General features: G+C 46.9%; 1 protein-coding gene across 1 annotated transcript in view; it reads right to left on the bottom strand.

The window, feature by feature from the left end:
* The window catches only part of Gtf2i (general transcription factor IIi), an 83,125-nt gene that overhangs the window by 18,552 nt on the left and 46,705 nt on the right, over nucleotides 1-17,868 (bottom strand). Inside the window, exons 13-19 of the mRNA XM_050166150.1 lie at nucleotides 14,172-14,285; nucleotides 13,262-13,327; nucleotides 11,089-11,272; nucleotides 8,700-8,758; nucleotides 7,254-7,325; nucleotides 1,106-1,289; nucleotides 179-237 (exon numbers count right to left, since the gene is read on the bottom strand). Of these exons, the coding sequence (XP_050022107.1) occupies nucleotides 179-237; nucleotides 1,106-1,289; nucleotides 7,254-7,325; nucleotides 8,700-8,758; nucleotides 11,089-11,272; nucleotides 13,262-13,327; nucleotides 14,172-14,285 (738 nt within the window). The remainder of the gene's footprint in view (nucleotides 1-178; nucleotides 238-1,105; nucleotides 1,290-7,253; nucleotides 7,326-8,699; nucleotides 8,759-11,088; nucleotides 11,273-13,261; nucleotides 13,328-14,171; nucleotides 14,286-17,868) is intronic.

Below are 17,868 nucleotides of genomic sequence, written 5' to 3'. Positions count from 1 at the left end.
GCACTCAGGAGGATCTCTGTGAGGCCAGCCTGGTCTACAGAGTGAGTTTCAAAACAGCCAAGGCTACACAGAGAAACCCTGTCTCAACAAACCAAAAATAAATAAAAGGAAGGAAAAAAGAAAAGAAGGAAGGACGAGTGGACGGACAGATGGGTGGGTGGGTTCTGGGCAACTATACCTGGCGTGTTCGTCCGTGGCTGAGTCACTTCAGTTGTACTGTGAGTCAGGAGTTCTGGCCTGTGAAAGTGTTAGCAACATTAGTGGTCAGAGTATTCAGGAGCAGTGTCAAGACTCCCACTCAGCTACATACTGTCAGTTCATTTTTAGTATGGCCCATTCTGCCCTCTTGTGCAGGAAAACAAACCATTTTGGTGACTATTCTGAAAAAAGCGAATTCCATAAAACTATAGGATTATGGGTCTCTGTAGAAATAGAGGTGTGCCAGTCACGTTCTTTTCCAAACCAACTCAACCTGCCACCTCTTGTCCTCCTGGAGCTGGGCACCCGACACTGTTGTCCCACGTCCCCATTCAATCCCGACAAATACCAATGCACATGCCACAAATGACAAGGCAGAAGAAGCCCCAGGAAACATCCCTGGGACTGAAGGAGGCCGGCTTTCTGTGCCCGCTCCTCAACACACATCACCCCTTGATGTACCCATGACAGCCAGGACAAAGGACCACAGGGGACTCTGCTTCAGGACCTTTAAACACACACTACTGCGTGCTGCCTTCCTCCACTCAGCCATCTGTGGTGGCATCCCGCTCCTCACACCAGGAGTGCAGCCACAACTGACCCCTTCCTGCCTCCACGGACATCACTGTTCTGGAAGATCCCTTCCCAGGCCGCATAGCCCAGGGACAGGCTAGAAGTGTGCCCTCCCTGCATTCTAATGCTCTCTCGTCACTGTCCTGACACAAGGGTCAGGCTCACGAGGCAGCTTCTCTTGGGCCCCATTTGGCACACACCTCAGTACTGTACTAGAGAAACATCTGTTTAATCAGCTCATGTAAATGAAACACTGCATTTATGGTGTACACAGGAAGGACCACTCAGGAGAAAAGATCCATCTTCAAATGGCAGGGGAAAGTTTTTTTCTTACCTTTTGATAACAAATTTAATTCGATTGCCCACTTGGATGATTTTTTCCAGTCTTGGGATTCCATACCACGAGGGGCTTCGGAAAGGAATGTTTTCTGGAAGTCCTTCCACATAGAGGTCATTGGGATGGGCCTCAAATTTTTGGTATGGTACAGCCTTGGCTTCTGTGCTCCCCAAGGCCTCAGCTGTAGAAGATGAGAGCAAGGCAGGAAACTCAGGCTGAAGTCACACACAGCCAATACCCCAAGTGCCCAGCTTCAAATACCACAACTAAAACACAAAACAAGCCTGCCATGGGTGTGAGCCTGTAAACCTAGCACTCAGGAGGCTGGGCTGGGGAATATGGAGTGCCAGGGTTGCCTGAGACACACACACACACACACACACAGAGAGAGAGAGAGAGAGAGAGAGAGAGAGAGAGAGAGAGAGAGAGAGAGAGAGAGAGAGAGAGAGAGAGCGCCTATATGGGGGAGGGTTTTAAATCCATATATTAATCTCTAGTCTGAAACTTCACCCAAACAGTTTTTGTGCACATGTGCAGAACAGAGGTCAACACAGTGTAGTTCCTCAGGCTGCCGACTGAGACAGGCTTGCTCTCTTCCTGATAAGCCTGAAACTTTTCATGCAGGCTGGCTGCCAGCACGCTCCAGGTACCCTCCTATCTGCACCTCCTCACCGCGGAGACCACAAGGGCACACACCACCGCGTCCACCTTGCTTGACCGTGGGTTCGAGAGCTCAAACATCGGGCCTCACAGCTCTGCGACAAGCACTGTAACAACTGAGCTATCCCCCAACCCAGTCTGCCTCGATCCTTCCTTCGTATTAGCAACACCAGAACTGAAGGGCTCTTGTGTTAGAAAAATCACAGGCGAGGTCGTCACCACCGCACCAGTAAAGGGAATGTGCCCAAGAGGATCAGAACCCCGTGACAGCTCGGATCCATTCCTGTCTTATCTGCTAGATAAGAAAAAATTTAAACCTAATTTTAACAGGCTTTTTATGAAATAAAATCATGCTTGAGTTGACAGCAGTTGAGAGACAAAAGGTGGAAGCTGGCTGTAGCGGCAAAGGCCTTTAATCTCAGCATTCACAGAGGCAGAGGGATTGCTCAGTCTGAGGCCAGCCTGGGCTACATAGTGAGACTTTGTCTCAATAAAAGAAAAAAACCGGAAAGAAAAGGGCAAAAGTCAAGTCTGTGAGCTCTCCCTATTGTGACAGTCCCCACCTCGCTTAGTCTGCAATGAGCCACACTCATGGACCAGGAAGTCCTGCCCATTGCCCGACAGGAACCAGTGCTTCCAAGATGGGCTGGGTCCCCTCCCCTCCTGAATGGTCTGCACAGTCCATGAGAGTGAACAGGAACGCGCAGGCACCAGTCACAGGCAGTGGACACTGGTGAGGGCGGAGCACACTCCTAACGGGTTTCAGGGAGGTCGTGTTTCCTACGGCTACAGAAACCTTAGGAAGGGCACCAGAGGCTGCCTATTTCTCAGCAGTTCCCAACAGCCACCTATTCAAATCCACCGAAAATGCCACCCACAAAGCCAGTAAAGTTCCTTTTTGGATGGTGGTGGCTGGGAATAAAATTCTGGGTTTCATGTACACTAAGCAAGCATTCCACCAACTGAACTACATCGTCAACCCTCTTAATATCTACTTTCTCTCTTTAAAAATTTTTTTTAAATTGGGAGCTAGAGAGATGGCAAAGCAATTAAGAGCAGTGGCTGCTCTTCCAGAAGACCTGGGTTCAATTTCCAGCTCCCACATGGTAGCTCATAACTTCCTGTAATCCAGTGTCAGGAGATCTGACTCCTTCACAAAGACATACATGCAGGCAACCCCCCACACACAAAATAAAAATAAATAAATTACAAAATAAAGTTTTCTAAAATTATAATATTGGGGCTCAAAGCCATGGTCTTAGGCACACCAAGCAAGCACCTTAAAAAGAGCCACATCCCAGCCCGAGTCTGTTTCCTCAGCTGTGCTTGGCAAAGCCCAGCCATCTCCCACCGGCCACTTCTCCTTTCCCTTCCTCTTCCTTCTTTCCTTCGCCACTTCTTAGGGAAAGCCCACAACAGCCAACACCAGCGATACTCTCAGGGCGCAAGACACTCAGAACCACATGTCTCTCCCACATACAAACCACCATGACATAACGGTGGCATGCAAAACAATAAACAACGGCCATCACTTGATCTTGGCTGCGAAATGTCTAGGAACACGGAGGAATTTACACCCAGATGGGAAGGAAGGTGTTACTAAGGCCTGACTCATTGCAGACTGTGATGCTATTTTGTTTATGTTTTAACAAATAAAGCTTGCCTGAAGAATAGAGTGCAGGCCAGGCAGTGGTGGTATACATCTTTAATCCCAGGATTTGGAAGACAGAGGAAGAGGGAATCTCTGTTAGTTCAAGGCCACCCTGAGCTACACTAGACTGAATCTGTCTAAAAGAGAAACAGAGCTCACATACTTGGGATGGGATCCCAAGTCTTTAATCCTAGCACTAGGGAGGAGGAGCCAGCAGTGATATCGCTGGGTAGAAGAGAGGACTATAAGGTGGGAGGAGCCAGGACGGCAGTGCGGTATGAGGAGAGGATCGCCCTGTTGGTCTGAGCATTGGGAGACGTAAAAGAACTCTCTGGTGGCTGGCCACTCTGTTTCTCTGATCTTCAGCAATAACTCCTATATCTGACTCTGGGTTTTTATTATTAAGACCAACTAGAATTCATGCTACAGTGGACAGCCAGGGAAACTGACATGTTTGAGAAGCCTCGACCTCTGATTTGTCAGTAGATGGTATTTCTTTATCACCCAGTCACTACCCCAGTGTAGTGGAAAAGAAAATTTCTGCGGTGAGCCCACAAGTGTTACACAGTGAATGTACAGCTGACAGATCTAGTGGACTAATCCACGGGACGTGTGTATGTAAACATCCACTTGGAGTCACCCGTTTTTGCAGAGCTGCGGGGACACCTGTCCCTTGGACAGAAATCTTGTGAGATCATGACATTTCCCCTTCTATAGTTTCCCAGCAGTGTATAAACCGACTTTTCCTGTAGGGTAACTCGATACCTCCCCCCCACACCATTAGCCATGGAATGAAAAGGATTCACTCAGTCAAGCCTTTGTTCTCACAGCCAAAATCTACATAAAGCTAGTCCCCCACAAACTTTCTTTGTTAACACCTCGCTGATAAGAAAGGAGCCTCACACAGGAGGCAGTCTGTCTGCTCTAACAGCAGACAGGAAGCTGTAATCCACTGGTCTGTTCTAAACTACTTACTAGTAGTATTCTGTGTTTACCCTCCACCTTGGTTTCAACTAACATAGGATCCTAGACCAGGAAATTAACTGTTTAGACGGGAAAAAGGCCTGAGTCACTAAAACTAACTTCAGAGAGAAAAGTTCTCACTTGGGCACCCTGCTGGATTCAAAAGCAGGGTCCCCAGAAGAGATTCCTTTTAACTCAACCAGCTAGACGCTAATGCAAATCAGCCTGTAGGTTAGTGCCCAGTCACGCCCCCTCTGAAACATAAGATGTCTCCTTGCCAGATCCACAGGTTCTTGTGACTGTGAAAATGCATATAAACTGAAAGCTGTGTGAAGATCATGCCTTATGCTTCTTGCTGCTTCTTTGTTCCAAGGAATAAAGAACACGTAGTGGTAACATATATGAGCTGATTTCTTTCGTTTTATCCTCAGATCCAATTAGCCAAGTTTTCGCCTGCCATAGTGAATCTTTCTGGACCCTGAGAGGTTTAATAGGCTTAAGCCCAAAATAAAACTCGATAAATTTCCTTTCCAAACAGAAACTTGATTTGTTCCTGTTGCAGGGAACAGCGACCAACAAAGGATGTTCTGGGGTTGGGGAGGTAGCTGAGTGGATATAAGCACCAGCTGCCTTTGCAGAACCTGGGTGAGGTTCCCAGAACCCACATGACAGCTCACAACCACCTGCAACTCCAGGCCAGGGGATTCAGGCCTCTTCTGGCCTCCACGGACACCAGACTTTCCAGCGGTGAACAGACACACATGTAGACTGACACCCTGACACTCATACCTAAGATGCCCTTTTTTTTTTTTTTTTTTGATTTTCGAGACAGGGTTTCTCCGTAGCTTTTGGTTCCTGTCCTGGAACTAGTAGACCAGGCTGGCCTCGAACTCACAGAGATCCGCCTGGCTCTGCCTCCCGAGTGCTGAGATTAAAGGCGTGAGCCACCACCGCCCGGTTTCTAAGATTCCTTTCTTTCTTTTCTCTCTCTTTTTTTTTTTTTTAAATATTTACTTATTTATTGTATATACAATATTCTGTCTGTGTATATGTCTGCAGGCCAGAAGAGGGCACCAGACCTCATTACTGATGGTTGTGAGCCACCATGTGGTTGCTGGGAACTGAACTCAGAACCTTTGGAAGAGCAGGCAATGCTCTTAACCACTGAGCCATCTCTCCAGCCCCGATTCCTTTCTTTCTTTAAGGCACTGCAATGTTAACAAATCAAACACATATGTCCAAATGTGTAAGACAAAAGTAAAATATGGTGGCTCACACTTTTAGTTTAAGACCAGCCTGGGATACCGAGCAAATTCCAGCCAGCAAAGGCTGCATGCTGTCTCAAAATGACAATAAAAAACAAAACAAAACCATCACCCGAAACAGGAGATCTGAGGGTGTGAGAGTGCTGGCCTAGAACGCACATGGTGGGGGGGGGGAGTTCCTTCTGTCTGTGTGTTACTTTTCTTGGTCAATGAATAAAGAAACTGCCTTGGCTTGTTGATAGGGAAGAACTAATGTAGGCGGGGAAAACGGAACTGAATTCTGGGAGGAAGAAGGATGGAGTCAGAGAGACACCATGGAGCCACGGCCGCCAGAGATAGACGTGCTGGAACTTTGCTGGTAGGCCACTACTGCGTGGTGAAGCACAGATTAATGGAGACGGGTTAAATTAAGATGTAAGAGTTAGCCAATAAGAAGCTAGAGCTAATGGGCCAAGCAGTGATTTAATTAATACAGTTTCTGTGTGGTTATTTTGGGGCTAAGCTAGCCGGGCGGCTGGGAAGAACAAGCGGGCCCTCCTCCTACATGCACAAAGCTCTGGGTTCCATTCCCAGCACCATGAATCCCACATGGTCGATTGTGCCTCTGATCTCAGGACTCAGAGGCAAATGTGATAGACTTCTGTGAGTTTGTGGTCAGCCTGGTCTATATATCACCTGCACAGTGAGACTTTGTCTCAATACAACAAAAATTATAGTAAATCAATAGCACACACCAAGATAACATAAAACACAATCATGGTGACTCTTTAGGAGGCCAGTGGACAGATGCACGCCCTGGACCTAATGTCCTTCTCATTTCATAGCAACACAATGACAAGGGATCCAAAAGAGAAATGAACCAGTCAAACAGGCACACTGCGTAAATGAGACTATATGAAGCAATCACTCAGGGCCAAGGTATGGCTCACAATAAAGGATTTGCCAAAATGAGACAAAGCATTTGTTTAGGATGTGGAAGACCAAATCCATCCCAGCCCAAAAAGAAAAATGAAGGTTTATTCTGTCGTAACCTATATAGTGTTTTATTTGGAGGTGGGGGCTGGTTTTCTGAGTCAGAGTTCTCTGTGTATATAGCCCTTGTGGTCCTAGAACTCACTCTGTAGACCAGGCTGGCCTCGAACTCAAGATATCCGCCTGCCTCTGCCTCCTGAGTGCTGGATTTAAAGGTGTGTGCACCACCACTGCCCAGCTGTCTGTTATATAGTTTCTTATACTTAAATTTTACTAAAAGCAACAGAAAAAACACAAGGTTAAGTTCAAATCATCTCACTTCATTCCTACAATAAAATAAAAGAAACAAAAACTGTCAGGGGCTGGAGAGAGGGCTCAGCAGTTCAGAGTGCTTGCTGCTCCTCCGGAGGACCAACGTTCATATTAGGTGGCTGGAGAGAGGGCTCAGCAGTTCAGAGTGCTTGCTGCTCCTCCGGAGGTACCAACGTTCATATTAGATGGCTCACAACTGCTCTAGGACATCTGACGCCCTCTGCTGGCTTCTGCAGGTACCGCCCCCCAGTCACACAAACTCACATTTATAATTTCTTAAAAGTTACTCTGTAACGTTTGGTGTGGGGAAAAATATACTTACCAAATTTCTTGCAGAAAAGCTGGTCTACCATCTTCCTCAGCTTGGTGATCCGTGCATACCACTCTTCCTTCACTGGGAGGGAAAAGAACAAGGTCTCTCAGTTGTGAGAGCACCCTAAGTTATTTTTCTCCCTGTCTTTGACAGAAATTATCTCTAAAACTTTGGGAAATTCTTATTAATCATCATGGGGCAACTCCCACTCCATTCAGAGGAACACAAGATGAAATATGACCTCTTTCCTTCAAAATCACATGACAGTATCTATGGCTCCATGTTCTAAAAGGATAATCTATGTCCTAAATTAGACAGGATTGATGACACATTCCCCAACTGACAAATATAGACTTTATAATACACTTTTTAGCAAATTTATTTCTGAGACAATATCTCAGTAGCCCCAGCTGACCTGCAACTCATCAAGTAGGCCAGCCTGTTCTAATCCCAAGTACTGGGATTAAAAGCATGAGCCACCATGCCAGGGAGAATACAACTGTGCAGGTCTGCCCAGAAATACAGTCTGTCTGTCTATCATAGCTTTTGTTGACCTGACGTAAAACTAGACATACGCAGAAAGAGGGAAGAGGGAATCTTTTGTTTGGGTTTCCCTGTATAGTCCTGGCTATCTCAGACTCACTCTGTAGACCCAGGCTGGCCTCAAACTCACAGAGATCCTCCTGCCTCTGCCTCCCGTGCTAGGATTAAAGCCCCCCCCCCCACCAGGTGAAAGAGGGAATCTTTTTGTTTTTTATTTTTTGGGACAGGGTTTCTCTGTGTAACAATATGGCTATCCTGGAACTCACCCTGTAGACCAGGCTGGCCTTGAACTCACAGAGAGATCTGCCAGCCTCTGCCTCCTGAGTGCTGGGATTAAAGGCATGCCCCACCACCACCGGCGGATGAGGGAATCTTAATTGAAGAATATTTCCACCAGACTGGCCCATGGGGCTCTGTGGGGCATTCTCTTCACTGCTGATTGATGTGGGAGTCCAGCCCACTGCGCATGGAGCTATATCCCTGGAAGAGTGGGCCTAGGCTGGGTAAGGGGTAGCTGAGCAAGCCAAGAGAAGCAATACAATAAGCAGCATTCCTCTATGGGCTCTGCTCCAGTTCCTTCCTCTAGCTGCCTGATTTGAGCTGCTACCTTGGCTTCCCAAATAACCCTCTCCTGGCCAAGTTGCTGTTGGTCAGTGTTTCTCACAGCAACAGAGACGTTTTAGAACTCTAGCATCAGGCCCAATCTACCCAACTATCTGTGGTTATAAGTAAACAGAACAAGTGTTGCTCTTCCATGGGGCACTCGGGTTCTGGGGTGCATGCTCTGTAACAATGCTCGGGTGCAAGCCAAAGGCCTGTTTCTTTACCGCAACCTCCAGACGAGGCCACCACACCCTGAGTGCTCACAATCCCAGGCACACTGCTGGGACTGCCTGGAGGCTTGATACCCACCTCCAGACGCTGGCTTATCCAGCTGTAAGTCTTCTCGTGTAGAGTTCAGAAGCTCATGTCTAAAAGGAAAGAGCCAATGGTGAGAACTTGCTAGGCCGGATCCAGGAAGGAGGCAAACAGAGCAGCCGCACAGCACCCAGCTGTGGGGACTGACTGCACTCACACAGCTGGACCTAACTTCACAGGGCTCTACAGCGCAGTAAGTGTGAACTCTCTCAGGAGATGCTTCGTGGGGCCTCTGCGCTCACAGTAAAAGAGGTACCTTGCTATGGATAGTTTAAAATGTTTACAGTAATTGAGTCCTATAACTTTATATTATATTAAAAAATATGTTCTCCCACACATCTATAAACTTTTTTTTAAGCTCTGCACATATTTAACATTTGTATGTGCAGGGTGAGAGACATGCTGTATTTTTCTGAACAATCAAAGAACCCATAAAACCCCTAAACCCTAATTCGCACAGCCCTCCTGTGTGAGCCACTGCGGTGGTGGGGAGCAGGGGCCTGGGGACAACCTGAGGCGTCCGGAAGCGAGAGGAGCTAGGTCAGGGTCAGTGGACACAGCTGCGCGATGGTGGGCTGTGGGCAGAGCGCCTGCTGATGCTCCGGTGGACAGGCAGAGCAGGGAAACTTCCTGCAGAAGCAGGCCATGGATCCCTGTGAACTGTGACCTCTCTCTCACCCCGCCCAGTTCTGCAAGAAATGACTCTGACCCTGTGAACTGTGACCTCTCTCACCCTGCCTAGTTCTGTAGGAAGTGACCCTGACCTGAACTGTGACCTCTCTCTCACACACACCGCCCAGTACTGTAGAAAGCAAAGACTTTGTTCCATCTTAAACTTTTACTATTTCATTTTTCTCAAGTTTTTTTTTTCTTTTTCTTTTTTCTTTTTTTTTTTTTTTTTTTTTTTTTTTTTTTTTCCGAGACAGGGTTTCTCTGTGGTTTTGGAGCCTGTCCTGGAACTAGCTCTTGTAGACCAGGCTGGTCTCGAATTCACAGAGATCCGCCTGCCTCTGCCTCCCAAGTGCTGGGATTAAAGGTGTGCGCCACCACCGCCCAGCTCAAGTTTTTTGAAACAAGGTCTATCTATGTAGTCCTTGCTGTCCTGGAACTCACTATAAAGATAGAAAGGCTTCAAACCCATAGAGCTCCTCCTGCCTCTGCCTCTGGAATGGTGAAACTAAAGGCCCATGCTACAGAAACATGACTTTCTTTCCATGTCCTGGCACTTTCGGACCTTCTTAGACCAGCAGTCTTCCGGCTCTCTCATTTTAAATGCATGTCTGCTACTGTACTGTACCGCGTTTCCTAGTCCACACTTCAGCTTCGCCTTCAAAGTGTGCAAACTGTTTCAAGGATATAGGAGGAGGTTTCCTCCATTGCTTCTGTTACTTTAAAAATGCCCTCCTAGATCTTTAAACTTTACTCCGTAATCTTAGCCAAGAGATACGGAAGTGGGGTCAGCAAGATGACGTAAGCTCGCACTGCCAAGCGTGACATCCTGAGAGTGATCATGAAAACCTAATGTTCTCTGACCTCACGTGCACGTACAAGCAGGCACAGATATAGAAAAGTAAATGTAGAAACAAAAAGGGCAAATGATACCCAGCATTGTACGGGTGGCTGACATTTTAGGAGCAGTGCGTGAGCAGCACCTCCGATTGCCACGCTTGCTCAGCAGACAGCGAAGGAAGCCATCCTCACTACTGCCTCCTCTTCCTGTTCACTCTTCCTTCCAGCTTTGCTTATTTTAATTTTCACTCTTATGCTCACATGTATGCATTCGCTTTTCCAGACTTACAGGCAACACAGAGATGCTCTGGCTACTCTTCCTCACTGAAAACAGTGAGAAAAGGAGATCTGACTGCCTGACTGCAGGCCTGCCAGGTGGGCAGGGGCTCATGACTCAGAGCCACGCCCAGTCTGATCGAGCACGCTTGTACGCACATATTACAAGGGGGAAGACAGGCTGCTGGGCAGACAGCTCAGTAAAGCACTTTCCCCAGAAGCTAGAGGACCAGAGCTCAGATCCTCAGCACTCAACAAATGTCCTGAGAGAGCAGAGACAATCCCTGGAGTGAAACAGGCTAGACAGACGAGCTGAATCGTGAACCGAGAGAGACCTGTCTCAATAAGGTGGACGATCGATCCACCATGTTAACCTCAAGGCCCACAGACACGTAAGCACACACAAATGCAAATACGTGCCACACATGCACACAGATCACACATACAAACACAGGAAAAGGGAAGAGTGGAACATAAAGAGATACACAATCATTCGAGCTTTTAAATACAGCCTGTGATTAATGAGTATTTGCCAGCGTTAAAAGAAAACGCATCAACCGAAACAGATAAGAGCCCCATACAAGCACGTGTGTCTTACTTCTTAATCACAAAGCGGATCCTCTCCTTGGCCAGCAATATCCTCTCAAGGCGAGGAATGCCGTATGTCGATGGCCTTCTAAAAGGAATCCCTTCGGGAAGCCCTTCTACATAAAGATCTTCAACATGGGACTGGAAAAGAGGGTATGGGATCGTCACCGGACCTTTGGCTTTTATAGCTTGAGCTTTAGGATAAAAAGAGAAAGGGACCATCATTACAAGACAAGACTCTGAGCAGAACCCAGACAGAACGACAACCGAATATGCAATGATGTTTTGTCTTCACAATTTATTTAAGCCAAAACCACAGTGGTTAGTGTGTATATTTTAAATGGAACTGCTGAGATTTTAGAACATAAGCATTCATTATTTATGACTAAACCTCTAAAAGATTTTCTCTTAAGAAACAGGATGGAAGACATTTCTGATCTGCATAATTTATGATAACAACCATTTATGTACCCGGGGGTGAAATGATGCAACAGTTATACAAGTGTCCACAGCCTGTGGCTGGACACCAAATACACTGTCGGCTGGGGGGCTGTGTACATGTGCACCCAATAAACACTGGCATTTGCATCAAAGTTTCAGGTATATCATCCCTGTCAGTGGTTGAGCTGGACACAGCGTAAACTCACTAATCTCCTAGCCCAAATTCCAAGTCTACTGAACACAGCGAGAATTCCCCCTTCTCAGCCAATTACCAGCCAACTTGCTTTCAATTAATAAAACATAAAGATTGTTGTGATAATTTCATAGCCGTTGGCACACATTTATTTTCTTATCTAGAAAAGAATCTTAGTGGGCATTGTGATTCCACAACTCAGGAGCAAAGGGATCTCGGTGACTTCTACGCCTGCCTGCTCTACATGGTGAGAACTTGTCCCAACCAAACAAAACAGTCCAAAAGGTTACATTCTCAACAATTCCTTAATTTACACGGCTGGGGAGCACATACTAAGCTAATCTAGCTCAGAACGGTGCTAGTGGGAACATGGAAACACAAAGAGCAAGCATGAACCATCCACCAGCCGGCATCCTGCAAGGATCGGGCTGTCTTACCAGATCTTCAGGGCACACCTGCAGTTCTCATGCCTACTCTGAAGAGGAGGGCAGGGGCATGAAGACAGGGCATCCTGGCCTAACCGTGACCTGTCTGCTGTACCTCCCTGCTTCTACATGGACTGTGTCCGTGTTTCCTGCTTTGAAATGGGTGAATTAAAAGCACCCTTAATCCCAGTGCTTGGAAGGCAGAGGCAGGTGGAGCTCTGTGAGTTCGACACCAGCCTGGTCTACAGAGTTCCAGGACAGGTTCCAAAAACTGCCTCAAAAAATAAAAACAAAAACAAACAAACCCCCCCCCCCCCACAAACTAAGGCCTAAACACAAGGTGGGAGGATCATGAAGGACACCAAAAGGAAAATATACCATGTTTAGCAAATTAATGATTTTGTAGCTCTAGGGCTTCATTACAGTCCTCAGTCATAGTTAAGAAATACATGTTGGGGGCTGAAGACATGGCCCAGTGGTTAGGAGCAGTCGCTGCTCTGGCAGAGGTTCAGCTCCCAGTATGCACAGCTCCCAACCATCTCCGCACGAGGCACATGAGGGGATGGAACATGCATGCAACCAAAACACCGAAAAAGGTTTAAAAATAAATAAATCTTTAAAAAAAATAAATTTCTGGGCAGTGGTGGTGCATGCTTTTACTCCCAGCACTCAGGAAGTAGAGGCAGGGGGATCTCTGCCTTCAAGGCCAGTCTGGTCTACAGAACATGTTTTCGGAGAGCCAGAGCTATACAGAGAAGCCCTGTCTTGGGGGAAAAAAGTTTTCAAGAGCCAAGATCAACAAATGTAAATCTGTGAATATGTATCTGAGCCAGGCATGGGGGCACATGCCTTTAATCTATCACTCTAGAGGTAGAGGTAGGTGGATCTCTGTGAATTGGATGCCACGCTGGTCTTCATAGCAAATTCTGACAATCAGGGCTACATAGTAAAGACTCTGCCTCAAAAAAAAATTATAGCATGAAGCGACTGTGTGTGTGTGGTGTGGTAATCTGATCTGGACAGTTAGGTTGCTAATATGTCCTTAGAAGAGACAGATGTGTGAGGAGGGCACAGTTCCTGGCCGACCTCAGCAATGGGTTGAGCGGGCGACTCTGCAGACATACCGTATTTTCTCTCAAACAGCTCCTCAACCTGCTTCCGCAGGTCAGTGATGCGCGCATTCCATTTCTCTGAAAATGAAAGGAAGCTACTTTCAGTACCAGGGGCAGCTTGGCACCGGGTGGTCGCGGCAGCAGACAACCTGCCTGACAGCTCGTCTCAGTCTGGCTGTTCCCTGACTTCAGTGTCTTTCTTTTTCCTGTGCTTCCTAGGAGCAGTTAGAGGCTGAGGGACATTTGAAACTTATTTTTAGAACAGTCTACAGACTGCCTTTGTAGTTTTTAAACTTCTTAATGTTAGGCGATCAGAAAAGACCAGCCCAATTAAGCACTGCAAAACAGCGGCAAAGGGCGAGGCCTACACGGGTCCTCTGGAGCACTGAAGCACGGCAGCTGTGGAGAAGCTCGACTTTACAGGGAAGCAGCTGCCACTTCCATACGATGCTGAAAACACTCAACAAACTCACATACACGCAAAATCCAGTTAGAGCCAGCAGCTGCAACAAGAACAAGAACAAAGTGGGGGATTCGGATGCCTTCATCAAGGCTGGGTGGGGTTGAGCACTGGCAGAACACTGGCCCTGGGGTCTACCCCAACAGGAACAAAACAAAGACATTTTCAAGAGTTAAGTGGTCTTCAAAGTATGGGCCACAAAACTAATTCCCCCCTAATATTTGAATGGTCCCTTAGAAATCCACTGGAACTGTAGGGACAATGAGAAGCAGAGGGAAACAGAGCAAAACTGAGCACTAAGTTCGTAAACGAAGGGCTCAGTGCTTTGAAGGATAATGGGGCGCCCAGGGGCCGACCCAATGCCATCTACAACACTTGCTTACAGGCTTCACACAGCTCCACCACCTCCTACATCACAGCTGCCGCTGCCCCCCTCTTACCCTCTTCCCTGCAGACACTTACCGAAGTTGAACTCCCTCACTTTGCGCTTGCCAGCATTGGCGGGCTCTGGGACCGGTGGAGGCGGGGGTGGCTCACTGCTCTTTGGCCTCTTGGTGGGCGGGGAGTAATCGTCATCTTGAGAAAGAAAACCCTCATTACTGCGGGAGTCAGCTGAAGTGACAGTGTAGTGGGGAGGACAGCTCTGGGCGCTCGGGAGCTGTCCAATGACCACAGCTACCCCGCCTGCAGCCAGCTGCTCATCCCTCCAACCACTACTCTCTTCTCTAAAAGCCTCCACGACCACAGTTGTGATCGATTTAAGTGTTCTGAAAAAACAGGTTTTAATGGAGGCAGCTATTTTCACGACTAAGAATACAAGTGTGTTATTAGAAAAAAGATGAACCCTGAATAGAAGAAACCCACAAACGATTCCATCGGCCTGAAACAAGGTGTGTGTGTGGTGCGGGTGAGGAAGTGGGGGAGAAGGGTGTCTTTCAGGGCAGTCCATGGCATTGGGTTCGCCCACTAAAGCACACACCAGCCTTCTGTTGTTGCTGTTACTTGAGACAGGATCCTCCTGCCTCAGCTTCCTAAAGCACCAGCATCCTGGCTCTGTAAATAGTCTCAATAGCAGTTTCCAGAAGGAAATGAACAGAGACGGTGACTCCCTCCACACCCATGTATAAATACCCAACAGGATGGGAGTACAGGGTACACACAGGTCAGCACACTTATGAAGCTCATGCTTATTTCAGTGGCACAGAGGGGACCCCCAAGTAAAATCCATCTCTCAGTGCACCTGACACCTGGCCCAAGGAAAAACAGCACGATCATCTTCTGTCCCACGGTCAGGACCTATGCTGTCAGCTCCAACACCATGAGCTAAAGTAGCTCACAGAATCTGTATTTAAAGACAGTGCAGGCTTGTCAAGCGTGGTGATGCACACCTTTAATCCCAGCACTCATTTTTTTTTTTTTTAATATTTATTTATTATATATACAATATTCTGTCTGTGTGTATGTCTGCAGGCCAGAAGATGGCACCAGACCTCATTACAGATGGTTGTGAGCCACCATGTGCTGGGAATTGAACTCAGAACCTTTGAAAGAGCAGGCAATGCTCTAAACCACTGAGCGATCTCTCCAGCACTCAGGAGGCAGAGGCAGGTAGATCTCTGTGAGTTCAAGGCTAGCCTGTTCTACACAGTGAGATCCTGTCTCAGAAAGGAAAAAAGAAAAGTATAAAAAGGAAGATCAGAAATTCAAGGTCATCCTCAGCTAAGCATCAAGTTCAAGGCTAGCCTGGAATACAAGCAACCCTATCACAAAAATCAATCAATCAATAAGTATAGAATAGAAATAAATACTACTTAAGGACAACAGCTATCACAAACAACCATTCAAATAACAAAGTATTAAGATAATTTAAGATATAATTGTTATTTTCAAACAGACTTAAAAGAAAAAAATGTCAGCCTTTAATCCTAGCACTTGGGAGGCAGAGGTAGGTAGATCTCTGTGAATTCAAGCCCAGCCTGGTCTACAGGTGAGTTCTAGGACAGCCAAGGCTACACAGTGAGACCCTGTCTTGAAAAATAAAAAACAACAAAACAAAAAGTCAATAAGGTTGAAGCCAGGTGTGGTAGCACAAGCCTGGAATCTCAGCATCTGAGAGACAGAAGTTGTCAAGGTGGAGACCAGTCTTCCAAAAACAGGCATGAAAACCAGGTGTCATGGCACATCCTTGTAATCCCAGCACAGAACGGATCAGGAGTTCAAGGCAGGTTATATATTGAGTTCCAGGAAGCCAGGGTTACATAGAGAGTAACCTCAAAACAAAACCACCTCACTTAAGTCAGTCAAATACATTTCTTGAGATCTACTGACACATGTTTTATGAAGATAATCCTAGTTGAATATGAAGATAAAAAGGTCGAGGAGAGTGTTTCATATAATTAGGTCAAGTGCCTACAGACTCAACAGCAGCCCCAAGGGCTTCCACCCGCCCTGCCGAGCCAGCACCTCCTTCCGATACCACTGCTTCCTTCACACGGTGTCCTGCAGCCTCGAGGTGAAGGTGTGAGCTGTTCTGGACAGCGGCACCCAGGCATAGAAGGCTCTTACACTTGTGGGACGGCTACATGAGACATCCTATTGCAGGCTTTGATTACAGGCTGCAGCCAATCCCCTCAGCATTAATTTCACACACAAAAAGGCCATCTCTGGAACAGGACATCTGTCTACTGTCAACCCTAAGTTTACCAATGACACCCCAGCTCTAAATGACACTGTCCAAACTCACACAGCTCTCATATGTTAAGGGCAACTGGCTGCTCAGCTGGGCTAGCGGTGAAGACCCCACTCATGCTGAGAGATACAGCTGTCCAGAGTGTGTCGCTCACTCAGCCCTGCAGCGATGCTTGTGGCGGCGCACAGAGAGCGGCCAGATGGACCAAAGACACGCAGAAATATTTGTATGGCCTTAAAAAAACAGTAACAGAAAAAAAAGAAGTTCAAGATCGTTCATCTATGAAAACACAACATGAAATCAGACAACAAACTTACTTTAGAGCAACTTCAAGCAAAGGAAAATCAAGTCAGGGTCAGAAGTTGGGCTGCAGCATACCAGTGTGGGGAGAGGACTCGGGTCTGGGAGCAGCACCCTAAGGACAGCTATGTGGTAAGGAGAGCTTTCCAAAAAAGGCTCTTTATTAGCTGACGAGAACTCTCACAAAAGCAAGCTACTGCATACGAAGCTCTGCCCTCCCCACGCAATCTTCCTCCCTTAGTGTCCTGAGTGTGCACACATGCCCTACATCATCTCTGCCTATGCCAAAGGAAATAGCATGGTTGAGGCGGAGGCCCATACAGTCAGACTGTTCCAAAGCTTCCCAAACACAGCTCACTTCTGTCCACTGGGACCTGCTAACGGCTGCCTCTAGCCGCACAGGAATCACCACAAACAAGAGCCCAGAAACAAGAGCGCAGACACGGGAAGTATCAAGCTAAAACACTATAAAATATGACCACGTTTCTGTAGTTGTTTTTGATTTTTCCAGATCGGGTTTCTCTGTGTTGCCCTGGCTGTACTGGAACTCGCTCTGTAGACCAGGCTGGCCTCGAACTCAGATCCACCTACTGGGATTAAGGATGTGCGCTACCACTGCCCAACAAGTATTTCTTTTCCTTATTCTTTTTTTTTTTTTTTTTTTTCTATAAACTCCTTGGAAAATGTAGAACGATACAATTGGGGATAACAGCTGCCCACAGGCAACAGGGGTTTTTATTTTTCTTAACCCTTTCTTCAGAATAGAAACACATCCCTCAAGGAAACGTTTCTTCTCCAGTCACGCGTTTCCTTTACTTTTTAAAAAAGACTTATTATTATTATTATTATTATTTTATGTGTATGAGAGTTGGCCTACACAAATGTATGTGCACCAAATGCATGCCTGGTGCCCTTGGAGTCCAGAAGAAGACACTGGAGCCCTGGACCTGAAGTTCTGGAAGATTGTCAGCAACATGCAAGTTGTCTGCAGGAGCAGTAAGGACTCTTCACTGCTGAGACCTCTCTGGAGCCCCGTGCTTCTTCTTTGAAAGTGGTTTCATTAATGATAGGCAGAGATTTTTCACATCATTAAACATAATATACAGTAGGGATCTTTCTTTACCCATCTTTTCTGTTTGTTTGCTTGTGTGATTTTGGTGCTATAAGACC

This window comes from Alexandromys fortis, unplaced genomic scaffold (genome assembly GCF_014885135.2).
Source record: "Alexandromys fortis isolate MF-2015 unplaced genomic scaffold, M_Fortis_MF-2015_v1.1 scaffold_151, whole genome shotgun sequence".
NCBI lineage: Eukaryota > Metazoa > Chordata > Mammalia > Rodentia > Cricetidae > Alexandromys > Alexandromys fortis.
The sequence above is the reverse complement of the archived record's forward strand: the minus strand, read 5'-3'. Positions and strand labels throughout refer to the sequence as shown.